Genomic DNA, 27,630 nt, shown 5'->3' with positions numbered 1-27,630 from the left:
CTATGGTGCTGCTTATTCTTAACAAAGAAAATGCAGGCGGAAAAAAATCCAGGGCATTTATTTCAATGAAATGATTTCATTGCCTTTGCCATTACAAATGTATCATATAAAATTCCTTGAAAGAAAATCTTACTCAACTTTATGTCATGATGTATTTCTCCGCAGTGCCATTGTAGCTAGCACATGCTTGGAGTTCGTGTCATTGCATTCTATTAGTCGACCACTTGGTGTCACCAAATACATAGTCAGTTTAAAACGCTTACTACTCTTGCACTCGAGTAAATAAACAGCCGAGTTGAGGAAATACAAAGTGAGGTCAATTCATCTTGAGTAAAACCAAACACAGCATCATAGCTTTGTGTTTATGCTCATAATTTGATGGCCAGAGTGAGGCCATCGCCTACAGTGAGCATGCTCAGGCTGATCCGAGCGTCCCTGTGCAGCTTCTTGTTGAGCCGGTCAATGGCCAGCGTGTCGGGGTCGTCTGCGGCGGGTGCCAACACCCTGCCGCCCCACAGCACCTGCACGGATGGATACCCAAACCACAACAATTGGCAAAATGACCCCAAATGTTCCATCTTGCAACTCAAATGTCCACATATAACGGGCGTGTTGTGGGGAGGCTTACGTTGTCAATAGCGATGATGCCGCCTTTCCTGATAAGCTGCAAAGACTTTTCATAATAGGGCTCATAGTTGACTTTGTCGGCATCGATAAAGACAAAGTCAAACGTTTCGGCCTCCCCGGCAGCCAAAAGCTCCTCTAAAGAAGAAAAGAAAAAAAATGTATTTTTCTATTCAAATGAATGGAAATGAATTTTCCAGCCCTTCCAAACAGTTTTTGGTAGCACGTTTAATTACAAAAGATAGGGAGGAATTTTGTAACTTTACCCAAAGTGTCCAGTGCTGGCTGAATGCGGAGATCAATTTTCTTCTCCACTCCTGCCTGTAAGAAAAAAAGTAGTCAAAATAATTCTCAACTTGCAAGAGTGTTTTTTTTTTATGTTTTTGTACCTCTTGCCAGAAAGGCTTTCCCATGTCTGCATATTTTTCGTTGAGGTCGCACGCAACCACCACACCATCATCGGGCAAAGCCAGCGCTATGCTTAGGGTGTTGTAACCTGTGTACACACCTGCAACCGCCCCCCCAAAAAAACACCGGGTTATTTATAGGTGACTACCGCGTGGTATAAAAGGCATGTTAAAAAAAAATACTTGTTTGGGGTGGTGACGAAGGCTCATGACACATTACCGATCTCTATGGCCTTCTTGGAATTGATCAGTCGAGCCAAATTGGCCATGAACTGCGACTGGTCACAGGAGACCATCATTGCGTTTCTGTCGTGCTCCAGTGTCCTCTGAAAACAAGAAAATACGATACAAACGGTACAGGTTTGGGACTGTCGGCTCAACTACGTGTTATCAAATCTGTTTACATTGTCTTATGTTTTTAGATTTATATTTGACAATATATTTGCTTTATTATATTGTGTGTGTGTGTGTGTGTGTAGGGGGGGGGAATGAAGGTCATCTCTCCTAGCCTTAGTTGTATTTAGCAAAATCCTGGCTCTGCGTACCAGTCTGAGGTTGGCCAAGGCGGGATGCTCCCTCATGGAGTGGCGCAGGACGTACTGCATCAGCGGGTTGCTTTGCCCTCTGCCGTGACTTTTGGAGAAGTTCATTTGGAAACGTTTCCTCTTCCCTGTAGGTATATAAAACAATAAGTTTATCACAGCCCAAGTGGACCATGCTCGGTGTTGAAGTTGAGTAGTTATGTAATCTCCATGCTATCAATAGCTTTTGTAATGTTCAACCAGTAAAACGCACGCGCTTAAGCTTAGAAACAGTCCATTGTGTGAGTGACATCTTGTATTTTTTGTCTTCAAATTTCCTGGTTGTTAGCTTTGTTTCAAGAATTGCAGTTTTTGGTGACATGTTATACAGTATAAATGCATGACATTGGTTAACCTTTTCATAGTTTCATAGTCTATATAACAATATTTCCATTTTTTGAATTGTACAATTGCTTCCGTAGGTTCTGTTAAAAGTATTGGACTTGGCTACTTTTGACATTTTTACAAGACAAATCTATTAATGAACATGAAACTGATAGAAATGTCTTATGACTAAATATTACAATATTTACATATAGAAATATCCATCTGTGCATATTCTTATTATAGATGCTACGTCTACGTTCATTCTTCCAAATACGATTTTAGTAAGACTCAGATACAATGAAAAAATGTGAAGTAATTAATAATACTTTAACGTATACGTTATACTATACGTATAATGTGTGTTACAACGGAAGGCAGATAATACGAAACGCAGTGAAGGACAAGTCTGTCTGGAGTCGCGGTAGCAATCATCATTGTTTGACTTTAGGCTTAGTATAATTAATAAACAAATCTGTCTGCCTTACCGAACAAATATCCCGCGATAAAAATAAATCCCAGTGTGAGCGATCCAACCAGTGCTTCTTTAGAGACGTCGCGAAAGGCCATGGCGAGAATAGACTTGTATAAACTGCCAATTACTAGTACGAACAGCTACAATTGGTAAGAGCGGCTTAGTTTCCGCGATCCTTCGCCGTCATGACGTCACATAACCGTACGTAGTGAGGAGAGTCGCACGACGTGCGCCGTCACCACGAGCGTGGGGGGTGGGGGGGGGTTCCCTCATACCGCACAAACATGTCACTACGCATGCGCATCTTCACAGTGACGTTCTTTATAAATTACCAAAAAGAATTGAACTATATGGCATCAAATGCCACGTTGGTTTTGTAAACACCACAAAAAGGTGGCGTTATGTTAAAAAAACAACAACAACAATACTTGTGATTTGGAAAGCCTAAATGTTTGTATGTGTGATGGACGCAAAATGGGGGGAATGCATTCCTTGTGATGATAATAACAAGTGATAGTGATGATAATAACAAGCATACCTCTCGGTCGTGTGTGATGGTTGCTCGCTGCCCTCCTTTTCGGCTCGCAATGGATGAATTCCAGCCCTGAAGCCAAGCTTAAAACATCGAGTCATGCACGATCACGTGATCCATTTAAAGCTTATTTTGAATTTCAAAATAGTACGTTAGTTCCGCATGAATTATAATAATAGCTTTTTATGATATAATTGCATATACTGTTTATTTTAATGTATTTCTCTGACGCATTTGTGGGTAAGCAAGACCTGTTTTGTTTGCCTTGTCGTGTAATATAGGCTCGCAAACAGAAGAGTGCAGTGTTGTCTTATCTAAAATTGCGCTCTTGAACTTTTGAGAATGTTTCAGCTGAAAAGTTCTTCACCTTATGGTTGAAAGGCATGTACCAATTACCACAAAAATAAAAAACAATACAAAAACATCTTTTAAAACAAAATACACAAATGTTGAGGAAAAAATACGACGCATTAAAAAAATCGATTTATATTTATTTCATCATTTCTATAAAGAAATGCTACCTTTGCTGTGAACTATCTCTAAAAATCTTGTCCAAAATGATGCTAACTCTGCTTTCCACTATCCAGGTTGTCCAAACAAGAAGAGGTCCAATTTCCACCCCACTCCAGTTGGGAAGTGTCCTGTGGAGGAATGCACTCCCTTTCACTGGTGAGTGTTGTGGTACGTCAAAACACCGTTGCTGGATTTGAATCTGAACCTCTGTTTTTATGAGGCCTTTAGCTACTTTGACATGTGTCGGCCTTCACTGTATTACTTAGCTACTTTGACATGTGTTGGCCTTCACTATATCACATTTGATGCTCTGTTAGGAATGACTTTAAGAGGGTAGGTCGGAAATATAGAAAATATATAATAATCAGCGGCGTCAAAAGTTTTTAAACGAGCACCATCAATCACTGGCTTCATCCGAAAATGAAACGTCATTGAAGCATCGGTCCTTTCAACTCGCTCGCCTGCCCCCTCTCCGCTTGAGTGACGGATGAGCGAGCGACACGACTCCATCCGAGAGTGGCGCCTGACAGTTTGATTTGACAGCCCTCTTCAAACCAAATGTACTCTTTGTTCCTGACACTGCATCAGTCTGACAAATGTGGAGAGGGCGTGGACCAAAGAAAAGGGACATTCATGTACAGTCACATCGGTACAAAATGCATTTACGTGAGTGTCACCCATTTTTCCTGGCTTGGGCACTTTATATCTTATTCATTTTCAATTTGGGGCCACAATGAATCCCTTCATCCATATTTAACGGAAATGGAATTGTTTAACCCGTGCAACGGAAAAACATTGGCAATACAAATATTCAGTAGCCGGAAAAAGTACAGTTCTAAAAGATGTGTAAAGGTATTTTCTGCCATCTTGTGGTACCTGTAGGTAATTACCAATAGAATGTTTGCCATTTGTGGTGATAGGGAGTAAAGTATGCCCAAAATGGGCAAAGAAAAATATATTCTATAACGAATGCGTTCATGTCCTCAAATACAATCAAACTTAAAAAGCTTCCAAACGGCAGCCTATTAACTACTAAGACGCGGTTCTTGTACGCTTGTCGTCGAGTGTGTAAATGCGACGTGCTTAGCCAGCTCCCCGTCCGATGGGTCGTGCTAAATGATTCATGCCAACCTTTTACATAATTCATAATTAATCGCAACCCGTTGGCTTGGAATTTATGAATAGTGAAAACGCCTAGCCGCCATAGCGATCTACTAATTAATATCTAAGTTAAGTTGGCGCCGCTGCTCACTGGGCCGGGGTGCACGGGGCGGGAATAATGCGAGGCAACAACGGCTGATTGGCGCATTTAAGAGGGGAAGCTCTCAACACGATGGGCGCAATATGCATTTGCACCAACAACTTCACAGGCGGGGAATCTTTTATCCGAGTTGTCACATGTTGCGGCTAATCACTCGCAGCGCCGTTAAGAATAGCGCTAATGCGTTTCCACCCTCTCTCTCGGCTGCAGGGCGTTTTCGGTCCACTAGTTTTGCCGCCGTCGTCTCAAACGACGAGAAGACCAACGAGTCTGCCGATTGACAGCCAAATTAGACAAGCTTGTGGTTAGAAGGCTCAAAACAGTTTTTGTCAGATGACCTTTGGACATGAGGGGGGTCTTCGCTCTCTGACTGTATATTTTGCACATCGAGAAAATACAAAATGTAACTGATATTGTACATTAAATCCGCTCATAGGTTGGCGCGACCTCAAGTCGACACACCAGTGTTTTCAGTAGAAGGCCGCGAGTCAACCCTGACGAATTGTGTTTACGAGCCCGATGTATTCTTAGCTCGGACGGTTAATTCCCGGGCCGGCGTTCGGCTCACACTCCCTGCTAGCGCGCCGCAAACAAAGGGGCTCCTCTTCGCTGATGCTCCCCGAGGCTCGGCCACTATCTATTGATCTGCCGTCACCCAATTCTTGCGTGACTTATGCCCCTTCTTAATTCTCATTACTGTGCACACTGAAGCCTTATCGCCGGCCAACAATGGGCTTCTTGTCACTGGGGGCAAGAAAAAATAGGCGAGTGCCAGTGCAAACTCGTGACTCCTCGCCGCTTGATGACCTCCACGTGCGGCGCTAAGCTAATGCTAAGCGTTTGCGGACGCATCAGAAAATTGCATCTAGCCTTTTTTCTTTTCTCGCCATAAAAAATGCAAGCCGTAAAAATGTCGCGGCGATGACTCGTCTCCGTCCCGGGCTTCCGTTCAATTATGTTTCTCTTCTCTTTTTCTACAAAGAGTAATAAAGCCATAAATTGCGCATCCGGCAGAAGGTACGGGCATTCCGTGTCTGAACTGCGTTTGAAGGTGCCATAAAGCTCCAGCAAAGTCAAAGATAAGGATTTACAGTTATTTAACATCATCCCGCTGCCCTATATCACTCACAAAGGAGAAGGGAACGGCGGCTGCGGCTTCCTCGCCCTTCAGCTGACACTCTTTGTTTGCTCTGACAAGCAAAATCCGCAATTCTTAACTTCACATTCACAAAAACCTGCGGGATCACCATTAGAATGTTTGTGCCACATTTAAAAGTACACTTGCCCCACTTGTCTTACTTTCAGTCATATGGCCTAGTTAGTCGAGAATGCGCACTTGAAAAGAATCCTTGTGCATTTTTGGCTTCCTCAGACCAAACTCATGACTTGATCGGCGGGAAGACATCCATCTTACTTCTGCAGACTGGTACTAATATGATAAATACATCCAAAAGCTGCTTGTTAAAGTGCTCATTGTTTGGGCTAAAGACGCATTTAGCCGCTGGAACTTAACGCTTTCGTTACAGCGTGAGCTAGCCTCCATTTTTTTTTTTCCATTTCTGATAAATCGTATCGCATATTCTGTACTAAATGGATGATGGAGGAACAGGCCAATGTGATCCTATTTCAAAAAATATGACAACGGAATCCAAAACGTGGCCCTGTGCGAACCTTTTGCTCAAATGTAAAAGTCCCAATCGAATCCCGGATACTGCAAGTCTCTGGGGCGTCGTCCAAAACCCCGCCGCCATCCGTCAAGGATATTGCCGTACAGGTCGCGGAGAAAGCGCTGCTTTAAGCATTTCTCCGGGAGCCGTAAAAGTGTATTTACGTTCGCGGCGGGCAGGTATAAACGAAGATTGGCAAACATGAAAATCAAGTCCTCTCGCGGGTGCCGCGTGTCGCCGCGCTAAATCATCAGTGGAAAACAACGGCGTGGTGAAAAAAGCGCCGCCCGGGGCCCGAGCCTTTTGCCGTCAATGTCTGGACTCCCGCCTGCCTGTTTTCAGCCCTCTAATGAACTTCATCCATCTTATCCGGCACGCTGGCGACACGTTGCAATTTAATGTAATGCTATAGTTTACCATTTATTACCCGGCGCCAAGATTTAAGGATGCTGAGGATCGTGTTTCTGCGCATAAGTGATGCGGGATTGATTTCCTTTACCGATCTATGAATCACCAGGGTCATTACGGCTCCGGGCTCTTTCATTAAATTGAGCGATGTCTCCCGCTAGCGGGAATATACTTTGGGAATGGCAACGTGTAAACTATCGCTTCATCTATCCCACCGTCGCAGCGCATTGATCCGCTGTCTGGCAAATAGATGGCCGCTTACTCCGGATGTCCTTTTTCATTCATTCTAATGCAGACGGAGAGCGTGACGAGATGCGCAAATGTAATAAATACAAATGGAGCGTTCCTTAAAAATAGCAAACCGGGTTTAATCTTGCGGCAACGGCCAGCCCCCCCCTCCTCTTAATGGATGACGGCGCTAGGAAATTCCCCACACGCACAACTCATATTGACTTTTCAAATCAAAAGACATTCATGTAGATAAGGGCCATTTTGAATCCTCATTAGTCAGCGCTAATCTGGAAAGGCAGCTGACGTGCGACGCCCAGAGTAGGCGAGGCCGCCGTGTTTGCGGCTGCTCATTAAAGGAGAAATAAAAGACAAACTAAATCCAATCTGAGAAGGCGGGCTATTCGGTTTCATTTCTTTTCTCACAGTCACGGTAAGCGAACAGACGAGTCGCTTGTCCATTCATTGAGTCAATGCGATGGGGTGAAGATACACTAGAAGGTGCCTGCTGGAGCTCGTGACGAGGCCTCGCGTCCGCAAGCGCTGACAAGACCTCAAACGCGATCCACAAGGCCCGCATTCAGGGGCACCCAAGCCCCTCCGGAGCTCGCTCGCCAGATTCTTCCATGCGGACAGATGGCCAGTGTTCAGCTACTGTAGAGCTTCGGGAATTGGGGCCTTTTCTGGTTTGGATCCTTCATGGTTGCCTTGGAGGGGCTCTGCCATCTATCAAGAGCCATCAGAATTGCAGGGCAGGCTGTGCGTACGTTAATATGAATGAAGGCCAAATGGACAAGTCGATGTGCAATTGTTGCTTAATTTCCCATATAGGCGAACCAGTTTGCTCATTCCTGCTTTTGAAAATAATACAGAGATGTTCAGTTTGACATTAGTCATGTCAGCCAACTGCAATAAATCAAAGATAGTTAAAAAAAAGATCCCGATGTCCTGATTCTCAGAAATGCTCAAAACATTACAGTGCAACTTCTTTGCGTTCTTTCAAAATCTAACTTTTGCTCTGAGTATTCGACATCTTTTTTTTTTTTTTTTTTTAATGATGCAAGTTGGATGTGTTTGATGTGCCACCATGATGGATGATAACTCGGGGCGTCCACTTTGTTGTGGGCCGGCCCTCTGAGCTGGTGCGAGATGTGGGTGCGGGGGCCAGCTTGAATTGAAGATGTCTTGTGAAAAAAATAAAAAATAAATAGTACATACTGACTTCTTTGAACTTTCCGAATGATTGCAAGGCAAACACAAATAGCAGATTTTAGCCTGCTTCTTCACTTTGCTAGCAAAGAGAAGTGGCCCTTCGTAATGGCTCTCTCGAACTGCCTTAAGCCGCTAATGGCGGCGCTCTTTACACTTACGAGAAAACATTTAGCAACATTTAATAAGCCGTACCTATGAGAGTGGCGCGTCATTAAATCCGTCTGGCGGCGGGCCATCGTCATTAGTCACACGGAACAGATTGTTGATAAACTTCCCCGGGAGACACAACTATCGCTTTGCTTGACGGTGTTTACCAAGCAGAAAATTGTCAAGTTTATAGGCAATTTGTGGGAAATAATCCGAGTTGCCAGTAAATGTTTGCCTTGTCCGAGTCTTCATATGAAATGCTCAGCTACTAAAATCCATTTGCGCTCCTTCTCAGCCGTTGTGGTAGCAAAGGAGTAGCTTAGCTAGTTACCGCTTAGCCCAAAATGGTTCAAAGCAAACTTGAAATGAAAATCCTTCAAAACCTCAAGGTATTACCGTAAACCGTAAAAAATGCATACAAATTTGTTCTAATGATGTGTGGGAACACTGTACTCATAACAAAATCACTCTTATGCAAAATGTTTTGGCGCTAGCTTTCAAACAAACACGTTAAAAACTTGCCTTCATTGAAACGATAAAAGTCAAAAAGCATCTGGATGGCTTGACATTACAGAATAATTAGCGGAGCGAAGATGGACGACGGCTTTGCACCTGCGTGGGCCGGAGAGAACGTTTCCAACCTCGGTCCTCCAGATGCAAATGACGAAGGCGCGGCCGAGTAGTTAGCCTCCGGCAAAGGCCGATGTTTGAAGGATATCAAACAGCCGGGGTGCCTCAAATTGACCTCTTGTCTCCGCTGTTCGCGCTTAGATTGGCGTCTCCCGTGTGTTGTACACAACATCTGCTTTTCATTTCCTGTAAAAAAAAAAACAGCAGCTAATCTAGTCAGCATGGGATCCCTCACGCGGTCCATTGCGGTTTTCTCGGAACACAAATGGTGGAGCGTCACGTGTAAATTATTCTATTGTATCAATTCTGAAACGCAAAATATTTTGTTTTGTCCAATCATGCATCAGATGCTTTGCTGTTTCTCTTTGGATGGGAAATGTCATTAGCCATTTCTCAACACGCAGGGCGACGGAAACCGAAAGCGGCTTGTTATTTCCGCTCGTCATAACCCGAACGACACGGAGCTGGCGGCGAGCCAAATTTACAGGGTGCTTTATGAACACACTTGACATTTAGCTCATGTTTTTGCACATATAAGTCACCTTGTTAGAGCGCCATTTCAAGCGCTATTCTTGTTTTATGTTTGATCCGTGCCTTGCGTTACACCAAAAGTCTTGGCTGCCGTACAAGTATTTGCATTGCCTCCAAATGCCTGCGGGGCGTCATTACAAGCCACGTTTGAGTAGGCACGGCGCTAAACGTGCTTCAGATGCATCCTGCCTCTCCTTCGCCACATTTTTGAGAAAGAGTCACGACTTGGCCGACAACTCGCCAACTCATTCCGATTCCGTCATGCGTTGAAACTTCTGTCCTCATCGTTCACCATTAGGAAATTACAATCAGATTGTGTTGACATGCTTGCGTGCCTTTCAGATTGCTGTGAAATTGAGGAAAACAAATCTTTTCACAATCTTCTCAGATTGTACACTACTAAATTTCTTTTGTTTAAATCCTAGCACAGGACAAAGCAGCTCAGAAATGGATGGCTGGAAAAAAATCCTATCAAAGTTGATATGAACAATCACCCTGCAGCTAATCTCGGAAATCTGTAAGTAACTGACTTGCCCCCATTATAAACATAATCATAATAACACCAACACAATCCCTTTACATTATTATGTCACAAGGTTAGGTCAAGAAAGGGTTTTAAAAAAAAAAAAAAAAAACAAAAAACACAGCCATGCGATATTTAGTCGGAGGTGGAAAAGTAGGAGGTGAGGGAATACAATGATTGATTGTCTTCTGCTCTAATTTTGAATCTCGCAAAAAAAAAAAAAGTCCATTTGTCTCATGAAAAATAGCATGCCACTTGCTGCAGATAGATTTTTTTAAAAGCAATTAAAAGCAAAACTGCTGCTCTTCAAGCCTTATCACGAGCTGTACATTATGGTGGCCATTTAAGCAGATGGCAGACTAGATCGTATCAGCACATGCTCGTTCGTCATATTCCACTGGCCAAAGTGTCACCTGGAACGGTCTGCCATCTGCCCTTATGCATTTTGCTCCGCTTAAGTGCCATGTTTCATTTCCGACTATATTAAGCAACTCGCTTTTTCGTGTTCCTTGCTATTTTCCATCACTGTCGCTCCCTGGGAACTATTTTTTTCTTCATTCGGCGACAAGGAATCAAGTTCTCATAGGTCAGCGCCATCATTCAGCCACTCAAACTGACACCATTAGACTTTGACGCGGAGTTTTATTTTTTACTTATTTTTAAAGCGTTAGCATTAAGTTAGCCGAGTTTCGTAAGACAATCTATATCTTATAAACAGTATCACGGCTATACTAAATGGCCATACTAAACCTTATAAGGCAGCTAACATGTTTTCCAAGCAACAAAAGCTCCCGCCATCAAGATGCCGAGTGTAATTTTAAGCGTGGGCAGAGGTTGTGTGTGTGTGTGTGTGTGTGTGTGTGGGGGGGGGGGGGGGTATTTTGGCCGCATTTCCCCCGACGAGGGAGCACGAACAGCGGCGAGGCGCGGTGCCAGCGTGTCAAACATTTAAACACGCTTAAATTAGAGGCTTGTTTGCCGTTCTCAGCGGCCATTCGTCTTAGTCAACGTTGCTGCGCCTCTCGCAAATTTGTCAGTAAGCGCTTCCACATGCCACCGCCGAGCAGGGGCGGGCCAAAGGACCATCTTGTTGGAGCCACTGGCTTGCCTTGCTCTTCAGTCAGCCTGCAGTTAATTAGCCATCTACACACACACACACACACACACACACACGCACACACACACACACGCACACACACACACACACACACACACACACACCCGCACACACACAATAGGCCTGGCCGTCATCAATCACACGCAAGTGGCAGTCGACAAACTGTGAGCAAGACGTTTTTTGGAGACCACAAAAAAAAAAAAAGGTTGTGGGCCAATGACAGACATGGAAACTATGTGGCGGGTGCAAATGACAGACTGTGTGCAGCGCGGCGCAAAGCCTGACGTTCAACTCACCCTTGCTCTTTCGTGCTTTTGTGCGTTGACAGATTGCCGACGCGGCAACTTTCCGCATGGGAGCAACTCCTCGCCTTATTATGAGTGTACGCAACAAACACGCCTGCACAATCCATTGGGGAATTGGAATCCCTCTTGGCTGTTTTTGTCACTCAGGCCAGTGCCATGTCTTGTGTAAAACTAGTGCTTTGGCGCCATCTTGTGACTGAGTAACAGTCAGGAGCCGCTTTCATTAAGACTTGTGTTACTCTTGTTGAATTTGCACCATCCTGTGTCATATTGCAGGTGTGTGGAATTAACCACTTCACACAACTTCCTTCACATTTCAAATTGGGCCTTCAAGCCGAGCGGCCTCTGCACGGGTCATGAGGGTGGTGGGGGGGTTCCTGCCATTGGATCATTAATAAGCTTGACGGCAGCCTGCCAAGTGATAGAAAGGAGTGGAGTGAAGAACAAGTGTTGGAAAACGAGTCGGGCCGCAGGTGGCGCCTCCGGGAGCGAGGCCAGCTCGTGTCAGTCACGCATTGTAAACTGCAACTATTTTCAGCTCAAACGACAAAGCATGAGCAAAAAGGCTTAAGTGCATCCGTTACACAATTTGCCACAGCGTTGACACAAACACACCACAACACATTTGCACTTCAAGTCATTGAGTACAAGGAAATAAACACATTCGCCACAAAATGTGACGAATAGAGAAAAATCAAACCTGTTCCAACTGTGGAGAAAGACATTTTAAATCATGTTGGGCTGAGCTCAGCACAATTATCTCTACAATGACCTTTGAAATTGTACAAATAATTTAATTGCTTAACCTTTTTTTTTTTGTTGGAATTCAACACGCAAGTTGCGTTTTTGGGAAATAGTCCCAAGAGAGGTTAAGAACGTGACAAAAGCCATTTAAAAAAATAAAATAAAAAAATCCACATTTTAAAAATGCTGGTGTCATCAAAGTTTTAAAAATCGTTGTGTGTGTGTGTACAGTGCACCACAAGCATATTTGTGGTTTGGCATTCACAAAATTGTGGACTTATTTTGGAAGCCATCTCCCATTATTCCCAAAAAAACCCTGCTTGTTCACTTTTTTTTTAAACTCAGTACCACATTTGTCTTTTTTTATGACAACTCCAAGGGATTGTCAATTATTTGCAGATTTGTTTCTTTCTCTTGCTCAGTCATGAAGCTTTAGCTCCTTTCATTTCCTTAGATGCCTGCCACAAGATGGTGGCAAATGACTACTTTTGTCTAAAAGTAGCTCTTCAACTCTCGTCAACAGTTCCTTAACACCAAGTTACCAGCAGATATGAAACAGAAGACAGCAAATAGGTAAGTATTTTTTTTTTAACTTGACTGCCTGTACGCTCCCAAATGAATCTGTGAATAGGCAAATATGCAAACACTGCACAACCACCACCACTTTGGAATTCACTGGTACCTCAATTTAGTGAGGTACATGTTCAGGTAAGTTCATTTGGGAGTTTTCTCACCTCTGTGTAAGTTCTTAGTTGACGAAACACAAACGTATGTAACATGCAATGGAATTACTGAGCAGGTTTCAAAGTCGCGTGTAAATAAAAAGTAAGCTTCCAGCTGCACGAGCTAAAACAGCGAGCCCCCCGCCGAGAGCGTTAGAAAATTTGAAAAACAAGCAAAACCTCAGAGGAGCGCATGTCATAACAACACTTTAGTCGCAAGTGCTCCAAATAGCCATCATCATAAACATTGTATTCTTTTCCATCGATGAAATAAGGCCCTTGGGGGGCCAAGTTTTATTATTACAGACGTGGCCCGAAATGATACAGGACAAAAAATGGCGCGCTTCGGGCTTTAATGACTTTAATAGCACGTTTAATAAGCCGTTCCTAATATTTTGACCCCTTTCATGACGTCGCCGCTGTTCAACCCCAAAAATAAACATGGCAGACACATTTGGACTAGTTTTATGAGTATTTTCAGATTGTAAAAAGATATTGAAGTTGCAAGCAATCGAATCAGTCACAGACAACCCCGTTTCGTTTCGCTTTGCTTTGTTGTCAAATCCTTTCGTCTCCCAAATAATGCACATCCACGCTGTTGAGAGTGATATTATAATTCTTTTTTATTTTTTGAAGTCACGCTTGAAGCTATCTCAAATAAATACACTCATCCATCCCTTGCATGGATCCCGTCCGTCCCTACATAGAAAACTCGTTGGGCCTAAATCTCCTTTATAAACGTGTATATCGCTATATTTTGCATTTGGTCCGCTACTGGTAGCCCAAAGCCGAGGCCGTGGTCAGTCTTTGGCCGTACAAGGCGTATGGGGAGTAATAGGCTGCGGTGGCGGTGGGCATTGGCACGGGGGCTCCCGGGGCGGGCAGGGGGCTCTTGGAGTACGGGTGATAGCGGCTGGCCAGTCCGAGCGGGTGATGCGGGCTCCCTCGCAGGGCGAGCGCTGCGCCAGGGCTGACCGGGCTGCTGCCGGAGGGCAAATGCACGTGGCAGGCCATGGCTCCTAACGAGCCCGGGTAGCCTGCGAGCAGCTTCTCCGAGCCGGCCGCGAAGGCCGTGTGAGTCCGCAGGTGGCCCAGCAGCTCCTCGGAGCTGGAGAAGCGCTTGTCACACGCGCCGTTGGCCGACACCCAGTTGCAGACGTGCGGCAGCGGGTCGTTGGGCAGCACGAATCCGTACGGATACAGCGGGTGTCCGCCGAAGGACGGCGCAGACGACGGCACGCCGTGCAGCGGGTGCGCCGAGTACACGAGCGGGTATCCCGACTTGAGGGCCGAGGCGGCGGCGTCATGCACACAGTTGGCGCCGGAGGTCACCGACAAATGGCCGGTGCAGTGGTAGCTGAGGCAGTACGGGTCCCGACACAAGCCGGCGGACATGAGCGAAGGAGGGGAGGCCCCTGCCATGGGGCTGCTCCCGGCCTTGCTGCACGCCGCAAACTGAGCGCTCAGGAGCTGACTGCTGGACTTGGCGTGCTCCAGACTCATGCCTGGCGGCAGGAAGGGCTGCGCGTAACTCGCGTAAGCGCCCGCTAAACTCCCAGGATAGGAAAGGGGGAAAACCGTGTGACCGGGCTTGTATGGGGAAACCGGAGCCACCAGTCCAGAGCCCAGCACCGACGAGGTGACGGACGACGAGTCCGTCGTGACGACCTTTGACCCGGGCGCGCTCTCCTGGCTGCCATCGGGGCTAATTCCACTCGTCCTGCCGCTCTCCGGCGACGACGCATTTTTATGGCGCTCGCACTCCTTTTTGTCGTCCTTATCTGCCGCCGGTTTGCCGTCACTCGGCAGCGGTGAGGCAGAGGCGCAAGAACTTGGGCTCGCGCTCCGGCTGCCGGTCCTGGGCGTGAATGGCGGGCAGGCGGCGCTCGGCACCCGAAAACCGTTCTTATCTCCGCTCAGGATCGACTCCTTCTTGCTGTCCAAAGATGACACCGACTTGGCGTAGGGCATGAAGCTCGACTTGTCGTCCCCGCCGATGTCGCTGATCTTCAGCGGCCCGGCTTTGCTCTCCTTGTCACCGCCGCTCGCCACCGAGGAAAGCTTGGAGGAGGCCGGGGGGTCCGGCTTCCCGATCTGGGAGCATGTTTGAGCCAAAAGTGCCAGTGGGCTCTTCTTGGCGTCCAGCTGTGAAGCAGAATACATCGCAGTTACACGCTGTCGACATATTTAAAGGGGGGGGGGGGGGGGGGGGGGTTATGCACGAGTGGGGGGCACTCACCTCGATGGGACTTATCGGCGTGGACGGCAGCGGCTGGAGGTACTCCGGGTGGATGATGTGTCCCGCCCGGGCCGTGAGCATTTTTAGCAGCTTGATAGGCAGACGGCCGGCTTGGCGGTTTGGGTCTGCGGGAGAGGAGACGACGGAGTTGTTGGGGGCGGTGGTGCTGCGGTGCGCGTACAGGCGACTGTCGAGGCTCGGTGCGCCTCTCTCCCCGGGCGAGGAGCGGCTCTCCCACGCTGAATTAGTGCTGTGTCTCAGGACGGTCACCGTGGGCGATGTGATCATGACCCAAAGCTCGTGGAAATGGCCGAGAAATGCATGCGTGGCCGGTGCGCGTGTGCTCCGCAAAGCCCTTCAAAATCTGCCGTCAAACCTCCTGCGGACACGCACGGCCAAACCCAAAAGCGTTAAATCCTTATGAACGTGCGTGGACATTCCGTGCCGTGTCGTGTGGTCTCCGCATGTGTCGTCTTCTCCCGTCAGCGTCCTGTGACAGTGTGGTCGCCGGTCCGAGAGCGCGCTCGGATTACAGGAGGAGGAGGAGGAGGAGGAGGAGGAGGAAAGAGGAGGAGGAAGAGTGGCTGGCCTGGTGCGTCAAAGGAGGAAGGCAGGATCACTCCGCCCCCGCCCACGTCCCCGTGCGCGCTCGTTCGCTCTTGTCCGCGTGGATTGCAGCCTGCAAGAGTTGATCCGAGGTGAAAAGACGAAAGGAAAATGACGTGCAGCATCCCCACGAGAGTGTCTTTCACGCTCGCGGACCCTTTTAACGCGGTGTTTTCTCGCGTAATTGGCTCTGTGCGCTTGCCCGCACTCTGCTCGGGTGGATTTGCGACGACGGCACGCACGTAGATGATCTCATCCAGTGTTTCCGCGACCTTTATTGCACCAAGCCGTAGAAGAACCGATTGTCTCGTCTCAATAACTTAGAATTAAAATTATGAAGCCAAACAATTTTGATTACAATTTCACCAGCTCAGTGGCCCAGTAGTAGAGTGTCCGCCCTGAGACTGGAAGGTTGTGGGTTCAAACCCCGGCCGGGTCATACCAAAGACTATAAAAATGGGACCCATTGCCTCCCTGCTTGGCACTCAGCATTAAGGGTTGGAATTGGGGGGTTAGATCACCAAATGATTCCCGAGCGCGGCACCGCTGCTGCTCACTGCTCCCCTCTCCCCCAGGGGATGGATCAAAATCACATGGGGATGGGTTAAATGCAGAGGACAAATTTCACCACACCCAGATGTGTGTGTGACGATGATCATTGGGACTTTAACTTTAACTTTAATTATATATTGGCTGAAAAGGCGCAAAGCCCAACTAGTAGTCTGTCAGACTCACTTGTGGAGATGCCGGCTTAAACTGTTTTTTTACCTGATAGTTTTTGTTCTTTGGGGGCGTGGCCAAATGGAGTCCTCCTTTCTCCACAATAAGAAGTTGACCTTTCACATTTGTTTACCTCGGTGGTTTTCTGGCATTGTTGTGAGTTGTTAGTTATTACTAGTCTGGAGCCTGTTGGCAAATCAGAGCAACTATCAAGTCATCCAGTGCCACTTGAGCTTCCTTTTCTTTCCTTTTCTTCCACTTCCCATGTTGACAAGACAGTCTCTTTTTTGGAGCACATATGAGTCATTAAGAAATAACCCACGGCTGGGGAGCACGCCGCTTGTCCGTCTTTCCGTCCATCCGCTTGACGTGTTTTGGCGTGCTTTCTGCTCCCGAATGCAGCCGGGCATCTGTCACTTCTCCATCCTGCTTGCCAGTTATCTGTCAGCCGTCTGCATTTCTTCTCCTCAGTCACATTCAGGTCACTGCCACGTGCAAAAGCAAAATCAAGAGAAGGGGAAGTGTCGTCTCCGACTTAGCCATCCATCATCTCGGCCTCTGTAATCTTAACGAAAGACGAACGCGAGGACGTTGCTCGCCATCTTGACTACATTTCTTTTCTTTGTGGTTCTTGAGAAAAAAAAAGCTACCGTTAGATTTGCACGTACCAGTAGATCAGGGGTGTCAAACTAAATTTTTTCGCGGCCCGCATTGTAGTCATAGCTTTTTTTGGAGGGCGATTATGACTGTCAACCCAAATAAATGTATGAGCACCTCATATTATATACAGTAAAAGCTACAAAACAAACTGACAAATAATTCGTTTTCAAATCAGACGAGTAAAAACTGGTCAAATATTTAAAAAAACAGCTATTATTAAAAGTGAAGACAATTTGCAATTCTAGTAATGACACGAATTTGATGCACAATTTGTCTTAGCGTGCCATATCTGGCCCCCGGGCCTTGAGTTTGACACCTGTGCAATAGATGAATAGATTGGCCGAAAGAATTTTTTTGGCCAAAAAGACTACTACAGGTACGTTCCCAATCTGAAAAAAGCAGTTCAAAATGGAACATCTGGACTAAATGAATAGCCTCAGTCAAAATCCAAAATGACACTCTCTACGATGTTTTATAAAAATGTCTTGCGGTTGCCGTTCATCCTGAAATCTTCCATTTCTCCAATTCCCCCCTTTGAAAGGCAAGCCACTTATCTTATTACTCAATAGCCTATAAATGTCTTGCTGATCAGGCGAAAGCTAAACAGATGCAAGTGTTTTTTGATTGATGACGCCGCCGCTGTTTTTGGCAACGGCCTGTCAGCCGCTGACACGCCGGCTTGACTTATTAGGACAGGGAAGGGCGACCATAAATTCCCAGAGTCAGCCAAAAACTCTTTTATTGTGGCCCTGATGGATGGGCCGCCGAGGCGCGCCGCACCAAATTCCCGGCTCGCTCCCTAAATGGCTGCACATTTTTCCACCCCGCTGTCGTCGTAATTCATGACTTTTGAACAGAAAGCCCCCAAATCTCCCGCTTGTATTTCACCCAGGGGGGACACGTTTATGGACGGGTCGCACCCCTCCGCCAACACGGCAGCTTCAAAGTTGGACGTCGGCGGGCGACGTCATCGGGTCTCAAAAGATTTGTGCAATTTGGATGTGCGAAGCTTCCTCAGCTTTACTTGGACTTTGTGTGCTTCCTGTTCCCTGCAAATCAAGGAAACTTGAAACGGCCTCTAGAGGCGCCTTTATGCAAAAGTAGAAAGAAGCCAATAAAAATCTCCGGTCGTCTGCATTTGCACGCGAGCTCCAATTCCTTCCCCGCTGCGTCGACGTGAGAGCTCTTGTGCCACATCAAGGCAGAGACGGGCCGATTGGACGTGACGGCTAAAAAGGCCAGATGACGGCTGCAAGGTGCTATTGTTTTGTGCCGCTCTCCCGCCCCCGTCGGCTCCTTAAAATGGCTGCCCGCCCGCCATCCAGGCGACGGTGATTGCTCCTGTTTAATTGATTGGCCTTGCACCGAAGCCTGTCACATTAATAATGCTTAAGTACGGCCCCAGCGTGTCGCCCGCAGCGGCGCGTCTGCGGGGAAATTAACGGCCTTAACTAACTGCCGTCTGCCAGCCAAGACCGGTCTTTTATACTCCAAAGCGTCGTCGCGCCACTTGTTAGTTGTACACCAAATACGTGGCCCACATTTCCTGCATTCTGAATTTGACCTTTCACTTTCGATAGCTCTCAACCTGTCTGGAAACGGATCTCATTAGGATCTGACGTGCCGGAGCCAAGCGCTGACAAGTAAATAGTGTCGAGTGAATAAAAGCCAGATTAGCGGCAAGTTGACGGAGGCAGCCCGCACGAGACACGCTGCGATATTTCCGCCGCTGAATGACACTTTGAAATTGCTCCCATCACCTCCGTAGCTGCGCTAATGCACCTTAAACCAAAGTGCGGGAATTAGAGCGGCGAAACGTCCTTCAAGGAAATATGACAAGAAAATACACTCGCTTTTTGCTTTGAAGGCCGACGGGCTGGCGGGGTCGGGCGCTACCCCCCGCCCCCTAAAGAAACTGGCACAGAGTAAGAAGTTGTCGGCTCACGTTACCAGCGCGATGCGCTTAAGGACGGGACGTTCGGGATACTTAGAAGTCAGCGTACGCCGCCCTCCTCTTCTCGCACGGGCCAAGTTGAGGTGGCGGAAATCTAAGATGGCGGCAACGCTTGAAGGCTCTTTTTCCACGTCGTCTCCTCGATTAGTCAAAGCTGGTCAGGAGCGGTTGAAGTCTAAACCCGCCCAGATTAAGCGTCGACTGTCGGCCGCTCGTATCAGGCAGGTGAGGATGTCATGCTGTACGCACGCGTTAGCTTCAGCCCGTCGTCCCACCGCCGCTGCCGCCGCCCGACACCTGCCACATTAAGAACTTTGCGCAAACTTTGTCAAGTCACTCAAGGATTAGCGACACGCGTCCCAAATGAACGTTTTGTTTGTTTGCAACGCGGTCCTTTTCGTTGTTTGCCGGCCTCACTGATAACATAGCCGAGGTAATCTTTGATCCCTTCGATTTAATTTCCGGCGGGGGAAAATGTGCAGGTAGCGTGTTTTGACACCCGGGGGCCGGGATGAGCGTCTGTGATGGGCAGATTATTTCCCATAAAGCGGGGCCTCCGCACCCATTTTGTCACATTTCACAAGCAGGATTAGGGATTCCAGCCGGTATTAGCGTCAGGCAGCCGTTCGACACTTACCGCTTCATTGTCGACTTAGTGATCAAATGCTCGCTCTGACGGCTCCTCGGCTCGTCGCCCCAAACGCGTTGTCAAATTGCACTCTTCTTCAAAAACCAGACAGAGGCCTTCTTCCTAAAAAGTAGATTTCAGATGATGGTGAGACACTCAAACACACCAAAGTCAAAGTCAAAGTCAGCTTTATTGTCAATTTCTCCACATGCCAAAGACACACAAAGAAACCGAAATTTCGTTCCCCCCTATCCCACGGTGACAAGACATGGCTCACAACAGACAAACAAGTAAACAAGTATAACAAAAGCGTGCTGAATAAATAATGAATAACTAACACAACAATTAAATAAATAAATAAATAAATAAATAAATAAATAAATAGGAGGAGCAGAAAAACAAGGAGCAAGTGCGCGTACAGCAGACATTCCCGAAAATAGCGCAACAGTGCCGCACGCTACGCAGAAGGGGGTAGCGAGTTCAGGGCCCTAACAGCCTGGAGAAAGAAGCTGTTGGCGAGTCTGGTGGTGCGGGAGCGCAGGCTCCTGTACCTCTTCCCAGAGGGCAGAAGGTCAAACAAAGAGTGAGCCGGGTGACTCACATCTCTGGCAATCGAGGTTGCCTTGCGGGCGACATGGGAGGTGTAAATGTCCTTCAGGGAGGGTAGCGAAGCACCAATAATCTTACCAGCCGTATTCACTATGCACTGCAGGGCCTTCAAGTTCTGTTCAGTGCAGTTACCACCCCAGACAGCGATGCAACTGGTGAGGACGCTCTCAATGGTGCCACGGTAAAATGTAGACAGGACTGCCTGAGGAGCACATGCACGCCTGAGCTTCCGCAGGAAGTACAAGCGGCGCTGAGCTTTCTTTGCCAGTGACGAGGTGTTTTCGGACCAGGAGAGGTCCTCACTGATGTGCACCCCCAGGAACTTGGTGCAGCTCACCCTCTCCACCACAGCACCGTCGATGATCAGCGGCAGGTGTGTTGTGTGACCCTTCCGGAAGTCAACAATCATTTCCTTGGTCTTATTGACGTTCAGCAGGAGCTGAATAGCTGGCTGTAAATCAGCGCAGCCACTTGATATAATGGTAACGTTTCTGCCCCTCGGCCGCAGTAAATAAATAGCCCCTTTGTTGCGGCGCTGTACATTGATCAGTGGAGAAAAATCTGCCGGCTGCCTTCAATACGCACAATCAAGAACGTCTGTTGCCATATCGCCAGCTAATGGCTTTCAATAGTCTATTTGATTTATGGCTTTTCAAGCTTCGGTTCGACGCAGACAAAAAATAAAAACATCGACGCAGACTTTTTTTCCAAGCCATTTTGCATATGGCAATAATAAATTAAAATTGCTAATTCTTTGCGTTGATCTTTTTCCCTTCCTTTTTTTCAATCTCACGTTTGAGATTACTTTCCCATTTGCAGAGCGCTGCTGCGTGAAGCCAACACGGTATATATTCGATATTTAGCGGATGAACCCGCAGGAAGGAATGTTTCATTTCCAGTGGATTGGCAAAGGATCAGCGAGTGGCTTGTATCTCTGTTGGCTTTTCTTTGACCTCTGTTTTTGAATGTACAGCCCAGCGAGCTTTAAATTCTTCGGACAGTGACTTAATCTGTCTCGGATCTTCCATAAAGCTGATTTTATTAGCTCATACACGAAGACGATCCGTGCGGAATTAGGCTCGGAAAATATACCGGCGTGTCCGTTTAACTCCATTCAGATGTCCACGCAGAAGATGATGGAAGTAAAATATATCTCACCAGTGGCTTGTATTATTTTGTATCATTTTAATATTTTTAGGGGGTGTCACCCTTTGCACAAAATCAATGGCGGCCTTTGGTGTTGTCGTGCCGGCGGCGTTGGAGGTGAAGTGCGGGGGAACACATGTCTGACACCTCCTGACTATTTCATGAGACCGCGTTTGAAGTTTTTAAAACCCCTGTGGAGGATTCTTGGGGCGATGAATCTAAAAAAAACAGGAAGGGGGGGCGAGAGGCGCGGCTTTAGAGCTCAAGCGTATTAATCGCGAGCACGGACCGTTAGGCCGTTTGATGAGCAAAGTTCAATGAGTCGATTTCACCCTTAGTAAAGTCGTTTTCCCCTCCGTGCAGATCTGACACTTTTTCTAATTCATGGCAAAGTAACGGCATGTGTTTTCTCTTAGCATTATCCTTATAAGCCCCCTTTTAAGTCTTCCTTGTCTTTGGGCTTACACAAAGAAGAAGAAGAAGAGGAAGCGCGTGACCTCAAAGCGTCTTTTGTTGAACACGATTCATGTGATGGGGAGAAAGGGGGGGTATTATGAGCGATGGGGTGTGGAAGCTTGAAGGGTGAAGCAGTGCCGGTGGTCCCCTTGTTTGGAAAAGTTTAGATAGAACAGCCCAATTTTATTAAAATAAATACGATATTAGAAAGAAAGATGTGTGTCATGTGTCGATCTCGTACCTCCGTGAGCGGACAAAGACCCCGCAGTCACTTGTTAGGCGGCCCGTATGAAAAAAATAAATAAACAACGCGAAAGCCAGATGATTTGGTCCATCCCGGCCGCCTTTGACAGTCATTGTAAATCTGATTTAGATGGCGAGTGGGGCCAGTTGGATGTTCAGCTTTCCAAGGCATAAATCGGGGCTGTCGCACTTCCTCCGAGGGCCAGAAATATGGAAGGATGCTATGACATTCTTCAACTTGAATTTATTGCGCACGCTGACACCAATCTGTCAAGCAGTTGCAAATTGTTTTTATACCTATAGAGTGGTGCCTTGCACCTTTCATTCGGTTGGTGTGCGTGTGAGCGTTTCGCTGTCAGCTGTGGCCTAAAGCTGCTTGGAAAAGGAGCCATTCGAAGGTTTTTATTTCCGCTCGTTAATTGCAGTTGTCTTCTCTCTTTGCCTTCTTCACGTATGAACATTTCAATCAAGAGTTTGCAGTGATGTAACGCAAACATAATGGCAGTCATAATAGCAGCAATTACTTGGCCGGAGCCAAGTGGGCCGCCATTGATTTTTATTTTTTTTTTGCACTCCGCTCTGTCTCGCTCTCTCTCTCTCTCTCTCGCTCTCTCTCTCTCTCTCTCTCTCTCTCTCTCTCTCTCTCTCTCTCTCTCTTCCTCGAGCCATGCCACAGAGGACAGTGGGAAATATTTGACATGTCGAAGCGTCCAGGGCCAGAAGTAGGATTAATGGCCGCCTGCCTGCCTTGAAGGTCCTCTGGCGGTAATTGCAAGCAGAATCGGAGTCTGTGATCTCAGTGGCGCTCTGCCACATGCCAAAACAGGCCGGCCTTTGACAGATTGCCTTCCCTTCAGAAATAACTTAAGCACATTTGTTCTCTGAAATGAGGTATGGCTGCGCCTCCCACGCCGCAAAACGGGAGCGACGGCATCTTTCGAGCGCATTCCGCTCCCACATCTGCGTTTGTCGGCCACGTGGACCCAAATAGGACACGTCTCATTGCAAACCTACAATGTCATTTTGGCAGTTATCATATCTTTTTTTTCATCCTTAGCATTGATGCATTTTGTTATTTTTCCTCGCCATTAGTATCATAGCAGCTATCGCACGCTCGCTCACTTTCTTGCAATAACCGGCTAACCTTAGCTCCTCCTCCAAATATGTTGTCGTCGCTGCGGAGCAACGTCAGCCATCTCTCGGGGGGCCCTCTCCGTTCGGGGCCCGGCCAAGCCCGAGGCAACCGCCTTCTCCGCCTGCCCTGTTGCGGCGTGTGCGTGTGCGCTCCAAGTATTAATTTGTGTAGCGCCACCCCGTTTAATTGGTCTTAATCTGAAGTGAGCGGCTTTGATCTGCCTGACAGTTTGACTGCATTAGCGCCGGCACGGGGGCTAATCCCCTCCGTAGCTTGTTCTGGCGGCCTGTCCAAGCATAATATGTCAGCTGAGGGGATAAGCCGTCATCAAACAAGCGCGTCTAAGCTTCTGGAACACGAGAGTTGAAGGGCCACTGTCACGCTGCGCCGACGCCACAACAACCGCAGAGACGTTACGCCGCCGCCGCCACCGCCAACGCCACCGCCAACGCCACCGCCAACGCCGCCAGGCTCGTCGGGCACCAACAAATTCAAAGTGAATGAAAATTAAAAATGGCTTGATTACACTTATTTCTTTACAACTTCTCATGGTTATATTTTACAACCTAGCGCCGACATATTTTCGTTGCTGTGAAATCATTAACGGCGATGAATGCCATCTGAATGCATTTGTCCAGCCTCGCTTATTCTTGCATAAGTGCAACCGGCAGACAGCTGGAGCATTATCGCAGCGGCCGTTAAGAGGTGTCCGACATTTGCGGGGAAAGCATATGAAAAATGACAAGCTCCCGGCGCTGACGCCACCTTCATTAAGACGCCTCGTTTTGCCCTCGCAAGGTGCCTCATAACGACGTTAGCATGACTGTCAAACGTTTTGAATATCTGGATTTTTGGCTTTCCTTATCCCTGTTGCTATTTTTGCACAAATGTTTGTCTTTTGGTCTTAACAAGGTGCCTCTTAATTAAAAGTGCAAATTCCCCCAAGAATGCACCTCGTGAACGGCTCCCAGCTGGGGTCCGACGGCTTTTGCGCCGATGATGGCGGCGTAACGGCCTCCGCGCCGGCACTCCGACTTACTTATGCAGATAAATGCGGCGCCATTTATCATCAGCGCCTATTCATAAATAGCCAATAAGTCATCGCCGCTTCCATGCGAGAAGATTAGACCTTGGGAATGTGACTTAAGCACTGCGAGTGCTCGAGTGTAGTGTGGGGTGAGTGATGACACACAAAGCCTCCGCCGCTTTTGCTCATTATGTCTTTTTCTACATGTCATTTGCCTGCCCAGCTGCCATCTCCATATGAAAATCACTGGGGAAGCTTTTTATTTGATTTTTTTTTTTCCAGCCGGTACATGCTTTTTTTTTTATTTATCCCGGGCTGGGTGGAGGCCACAAAGGTGCAGAGACTGATGAGAAGGGATGATATATGTTGCCTGCGCCTGTGTCCCGGCTCTCCTCTGGCCCCTTGTCATTAATCAGCGCCATTAGACTGCACTCGCTCGCTCTCACCCTCGCCTTCCACTGCCACAGCCTCCCTTTTGTCTCACATATAGGGAAAAGGCCGCAAGCTAAAGGCTAAAAACAGCAACAGGTCATTACAGGGACCCCTACCTTGAATTTCACGCTACAAATCCATATGCAACGTTACAATATTGTTATTGTACCTAAAGTTAAATCCAACTGAACTGCAAATGTGCTCTGTTTCAACATGAATAACTGCTTGAAGGCCTTCCAGGGACTTTTTTTTCCCATGCCGGGCTTCCATTCGATCTTTAACCAATGAGCATTGTTTTAATTTCAAGCTGTTATCATCCATGTTGTCACTAATCAGTGTAGTGGTTAAAAGTGCCCCAACACACACACACACACACACACACACACACACACACACACACACACACACACACACACACTCACCCCCTCCCTCCTCCCATCATCATCATCATTCGTGTCGAGAGGTCTGATCGGACGATAGCGCGTGAAAGCGATTCGCACGGCTTCATTCCGAGGGGCTTTGCGTGTTTGATTTGCATAACTAGAGAAAATGATATTAGATGGGCACATTGATTTAATTTGGTCGGGGCGCGCTGTTAATTACGCTATCGTAAAAGTGTCACGGCTTTATTGCCTCGGTTCAGAACGGGCGCTGGGAGGGGGGGCTCGGTGCTTTACGGTCGTTGCTTGGCTGCGGCGAGGTTATCCAGATTATATTGTCAGGCGTAATTTTTACATTAGCGGGTCATGGTAAAAACCAAATCGGAGCGGTGCTTTGAAGAATTAGCCCGGGCTGACTTTGTTCTTGTATCGCGAGTCGCGAGTGTTTTCCATCTGCCCTCCGTGCTGACATCTTGATTTATATTCGGCTTTTAGCAAGACTACGTGTTAGACATCATTCCGAAGAGCGACTCGTGCTTTCATCTTGATGGGGAACACATTGCCTCCGTGGGCCCTGACTTGCAGTTATAGGCGCACCCGTAGAGCAGGCCAGCGTTAGCACGCGCGGCTTCATTGTTAGCCTCGGCGTTAGCATTCGGTGCTCTTGATTTGTTTTGAAGCGCCATTTGATGCTCAGACTCTCTGTCTTTTCAAAGATTTGCTTCTAAGACTCGGCGGTAGTGCTATCACTTTTCCATCTATGCGGTGATTGTGAGTGGAAGGATGTAAAGTAGATGACGTCGCCGTCGCCATCTGAATTTGGATCTTTACAAATTACTTGGCCCAGGCGCACTTCATCGAAATGAGCCAGCCGGCTTGGCCCAGTCTTTCAGCAAAGTGAGGCGGGCCTGTCCGGACTTTGGTCTTCTCTTTGTCCCGGGCAATACAAAGCAGTGCATAATGTGCAATCTGATAAGTGTTGCACCGCGCCGCCACCTCCGCCCGACGTCCTATACATCAGTGGCCAGATCATCTGGGCTGTGCAGCCGGGGATGTTTGTGGTAGATGTTGATGAATTGGACCGCCTGGGTGAGGAACTCCGGGGCCCGGCCGCCATGGCACGTGACGCACATTAAGATTAAGCGGCGCTGTCTGCTCGCGAAAAAGAAGAAAGAGGAAGAAGAAGACAGCTGCGGCAGGTTGGGAGGCTAGATGGACGGCCAAAGATAACCCTCGCTAACCTCTGCTGAAGATCAAAACTTTGCCTCCCGTCTGTGCTCAATTTGCGCTTCAGAATGAGGGACGAGGCCGAGCAGATGCTGGGAAACAGCGTTGACGTGATGTCATAACTCAGATCGCTTGTATGTCTCCCAAATCCGCTTTCCCGTTTAAATGAATGGAATCTGTTCCAGCCGCACCCCCAAAATTATTATTGTAAAACGAGTTGACTGTTGATTATATTTCAGGGCGTGCGCGCCACTTCAGCAAATTTTCTTTCCGCTGCTGCCTTTGCATGTTTGCCGTCGCCTCCATGTATGTCGCTGTCGGCCCGTGATGGATGAACATCATCACGCAAAGAGTAAAAGCTGTTCGGCCCGTAAAGACAGCGCCGGCATGTTGGAACTTTGTCGCTTTAAATTTTCCTTCCCACCTGTGCTCTGAATATGCTAATGCTACGCTACCCGACCCTTGGAGAGAACCTCTTGGGATGATATATTCGGCATGCGTGTACGTGGCGCTCGGCTGACAGTGACATATTAGTCGGGGCGTCTCTCGCAATCGGGATAACTTCAAATTTGCCACCTTGTTAGCTTTTGATTTATGTGATACCTTTTCACCCCCTCCCCACCCGCCGAAGTAATTGGCCGGGGCCTGTTGTAGGAAATAATCAGCCTGTGTGCAGAAACAAATGTAGCTCTGATGCTAATGAGGCAGCACGGCTGACAGTTATTAATGATCGCTATGATAAAGAGCAGAATTGAGTTGTGCTGCGCGAAAGGATTTGACATAGATGCGCGTGAAAATAATCAAGTTATGCACTGCCGGGGAAACAATCCCAACAATTGATGAATTTATTGGCTCGGCATATGCTCGCCGGCAAAGTCCGCTGACCTCGAAGCCAAAGCCAGCCAACGCATGAAAAGAAATGCCCACTCTTTACTAACAAGTTGTACCTTGACACGCAAGTGTCCAATTGACGAAATGCCCGATTTGCCACCGTTGCTGATGCAACAAAACGCAAATGGCGGTGATCGCCACTCACTTGCCATTTCATCTCTTTGCCGCGACACCCTCCTGTCAAAACTCCCTGTCTTTGTTTGCCCACTCGAGAAGAAAAAAAAAATCTCACAGCCGCTTGCTGTCACCGTGTCCACTGAAGATCTGCCCCCCCGACCTGCACCCCCCCCTCCCATCCAGCCAACCGTTTGGACGGTCACAACAAA

General features: G+C 47.5%; 3 protein-coding genes across 10 annotated transcripts in view; 1 reads left to right on the top strand and 2 right to left on the bottom strand.

The window, feature by feature from the left end:
• Window positions 1-42: 42 nt before the first annotated feature.
• Window positions 43-3,117, bottom strand: LOC125991381 (catechol O-methyltransferase domain-containing protein 1). 2 transcript variants are annotated; one of them, XM_049759257.1, is made up of 7 exons: window positions 2,950-3,117; window positions 1,577-1,701; window positions 1,252-1,357; window positions 1,014-1,132; window positions 891-945; window positions 629-762; window positions 43-521 (listed from the first exon to the last, which is right to left on the bottom strand). In XM_049759257.1, the coding sequence occupies exons 2-7, from the start codon at window positions 1,679-1,681 to the stop codon at window positions 369-371; spliced, it is 672 nt and encodes a 223-aa protein (XP_049615214.1). In that variant the 5' UTR covers window positions 1,682-1,701; window positions 2,950-3,117; the 3' UTR covers window positions 43-368. The 2 variants fall into 2 exon arrangements, with proteins under 2 accessions (XP_049615214.1, XP_049615213.1); XM_049759256.2 differs by lacking the exon at window positions 2,950-3,117 and adding an exon at window positions 2,425-2,598.
• A 400-nt stretch (window positions 3,118-3,517) lies between these two features.
• Window positions 3,518-27,630, top strand: part of dbf4b (DBF4B-CDC7 kinase regulatory subunit) — a 52,525-nt gene continuing 28,412 nt past the window's right edge. For 6 of the 7 annotated variants that reach the window (XM_049759231.2, XM_049759227.2, XM_049759228.2 and 3 more), the window contains exons 1-3: window positions 3,518-3,612; window positions 9,966-10,057; window positions 12,684-12,802. The gene's annotated coding sequence lies outside the window, so the exon portion shown is untranslated. The remainder of the gene's footprint in view (window positions 3,613-9,965; window positions 10,058-12,683; window positions 12,803-27,630) is intronic. The other variant, XM_049759229.2, reaches the window with a different exon arrangement.
• Window positions 13,557-15,726, bottom strand: LOC125991371 (zinc finger protein 503). The gene is made up of 2 exons (XM_049759235.2): window positions 15,191-15,726; window positions 13,557-15,096 (listed from the first exon to the last, which is right to left on the bottom strand). Exons 1-2 carry the CDS (start codon window positions 15,476-15,478, stop codon window positions 13,723-13,725), a joined length of 1,662 nt encoding a protein of 553 aa, XP_049615192.1. The 5' UTR covers window positions 15,479-15,726; the 3' UTR covers window positions 13,557-13,722.

The sequence above is a fragment of the Syngnathus scovelli genome, chromosome 21, assembly GCF_024217435.2.
Source record: "Syngnathus scovelli strain Florida chromosome 21, RoL_Ssco_1.2, whole genome shotgun sequence".
NCBI lineage: Eukaryota > Metazoa > Chordata > Actinopteri > Syngnathiformes > Syngnathidae > Syngnathus > Syngnathus scovelli.
The sequence above is the reverse complement of the archived record's forward strand: the minus strand, read 5'-3'. Positions and strand labels throughout refer to the sequence as shown.

Coding starts and splice junctions, on each gene's coding strand:
- LOC125991371 (XM_049759235.2), bottom strand. CDS start 15,478: ATGATCACATCGCCCACGGTGACCGTCCTGAGACACAGCACTAATTCA. Junction 15,097..15,190: donor CGCCGATAAGTCCCATCGAG/GTGAGTGCCCCC, acceptor TCTGCTTCACAG/CTGGACGCCAAGAAGAGCCC.
- LOC125991381 (XM_049759256.2), bottom strand. CDS start 2,506: ATGGCCTTTCGCGACGTCTCTAAAGAAGCACTGGTTGGATCGCTCACA. Junction 1,133..1,251: donor CAAGAAGGCCATAGAGATCG/GTAATGTGTCAT, acceptor GGGCGGTTGCAG/GTGTGTACACAGGTTACAAC. Junction 522..628: donor GCATCATCGCTATTGACAAC/GTAAGCCTCCCC, acceptor CCATCCGTGCAG/GTGCTGTGGGGCGGCAGGGT.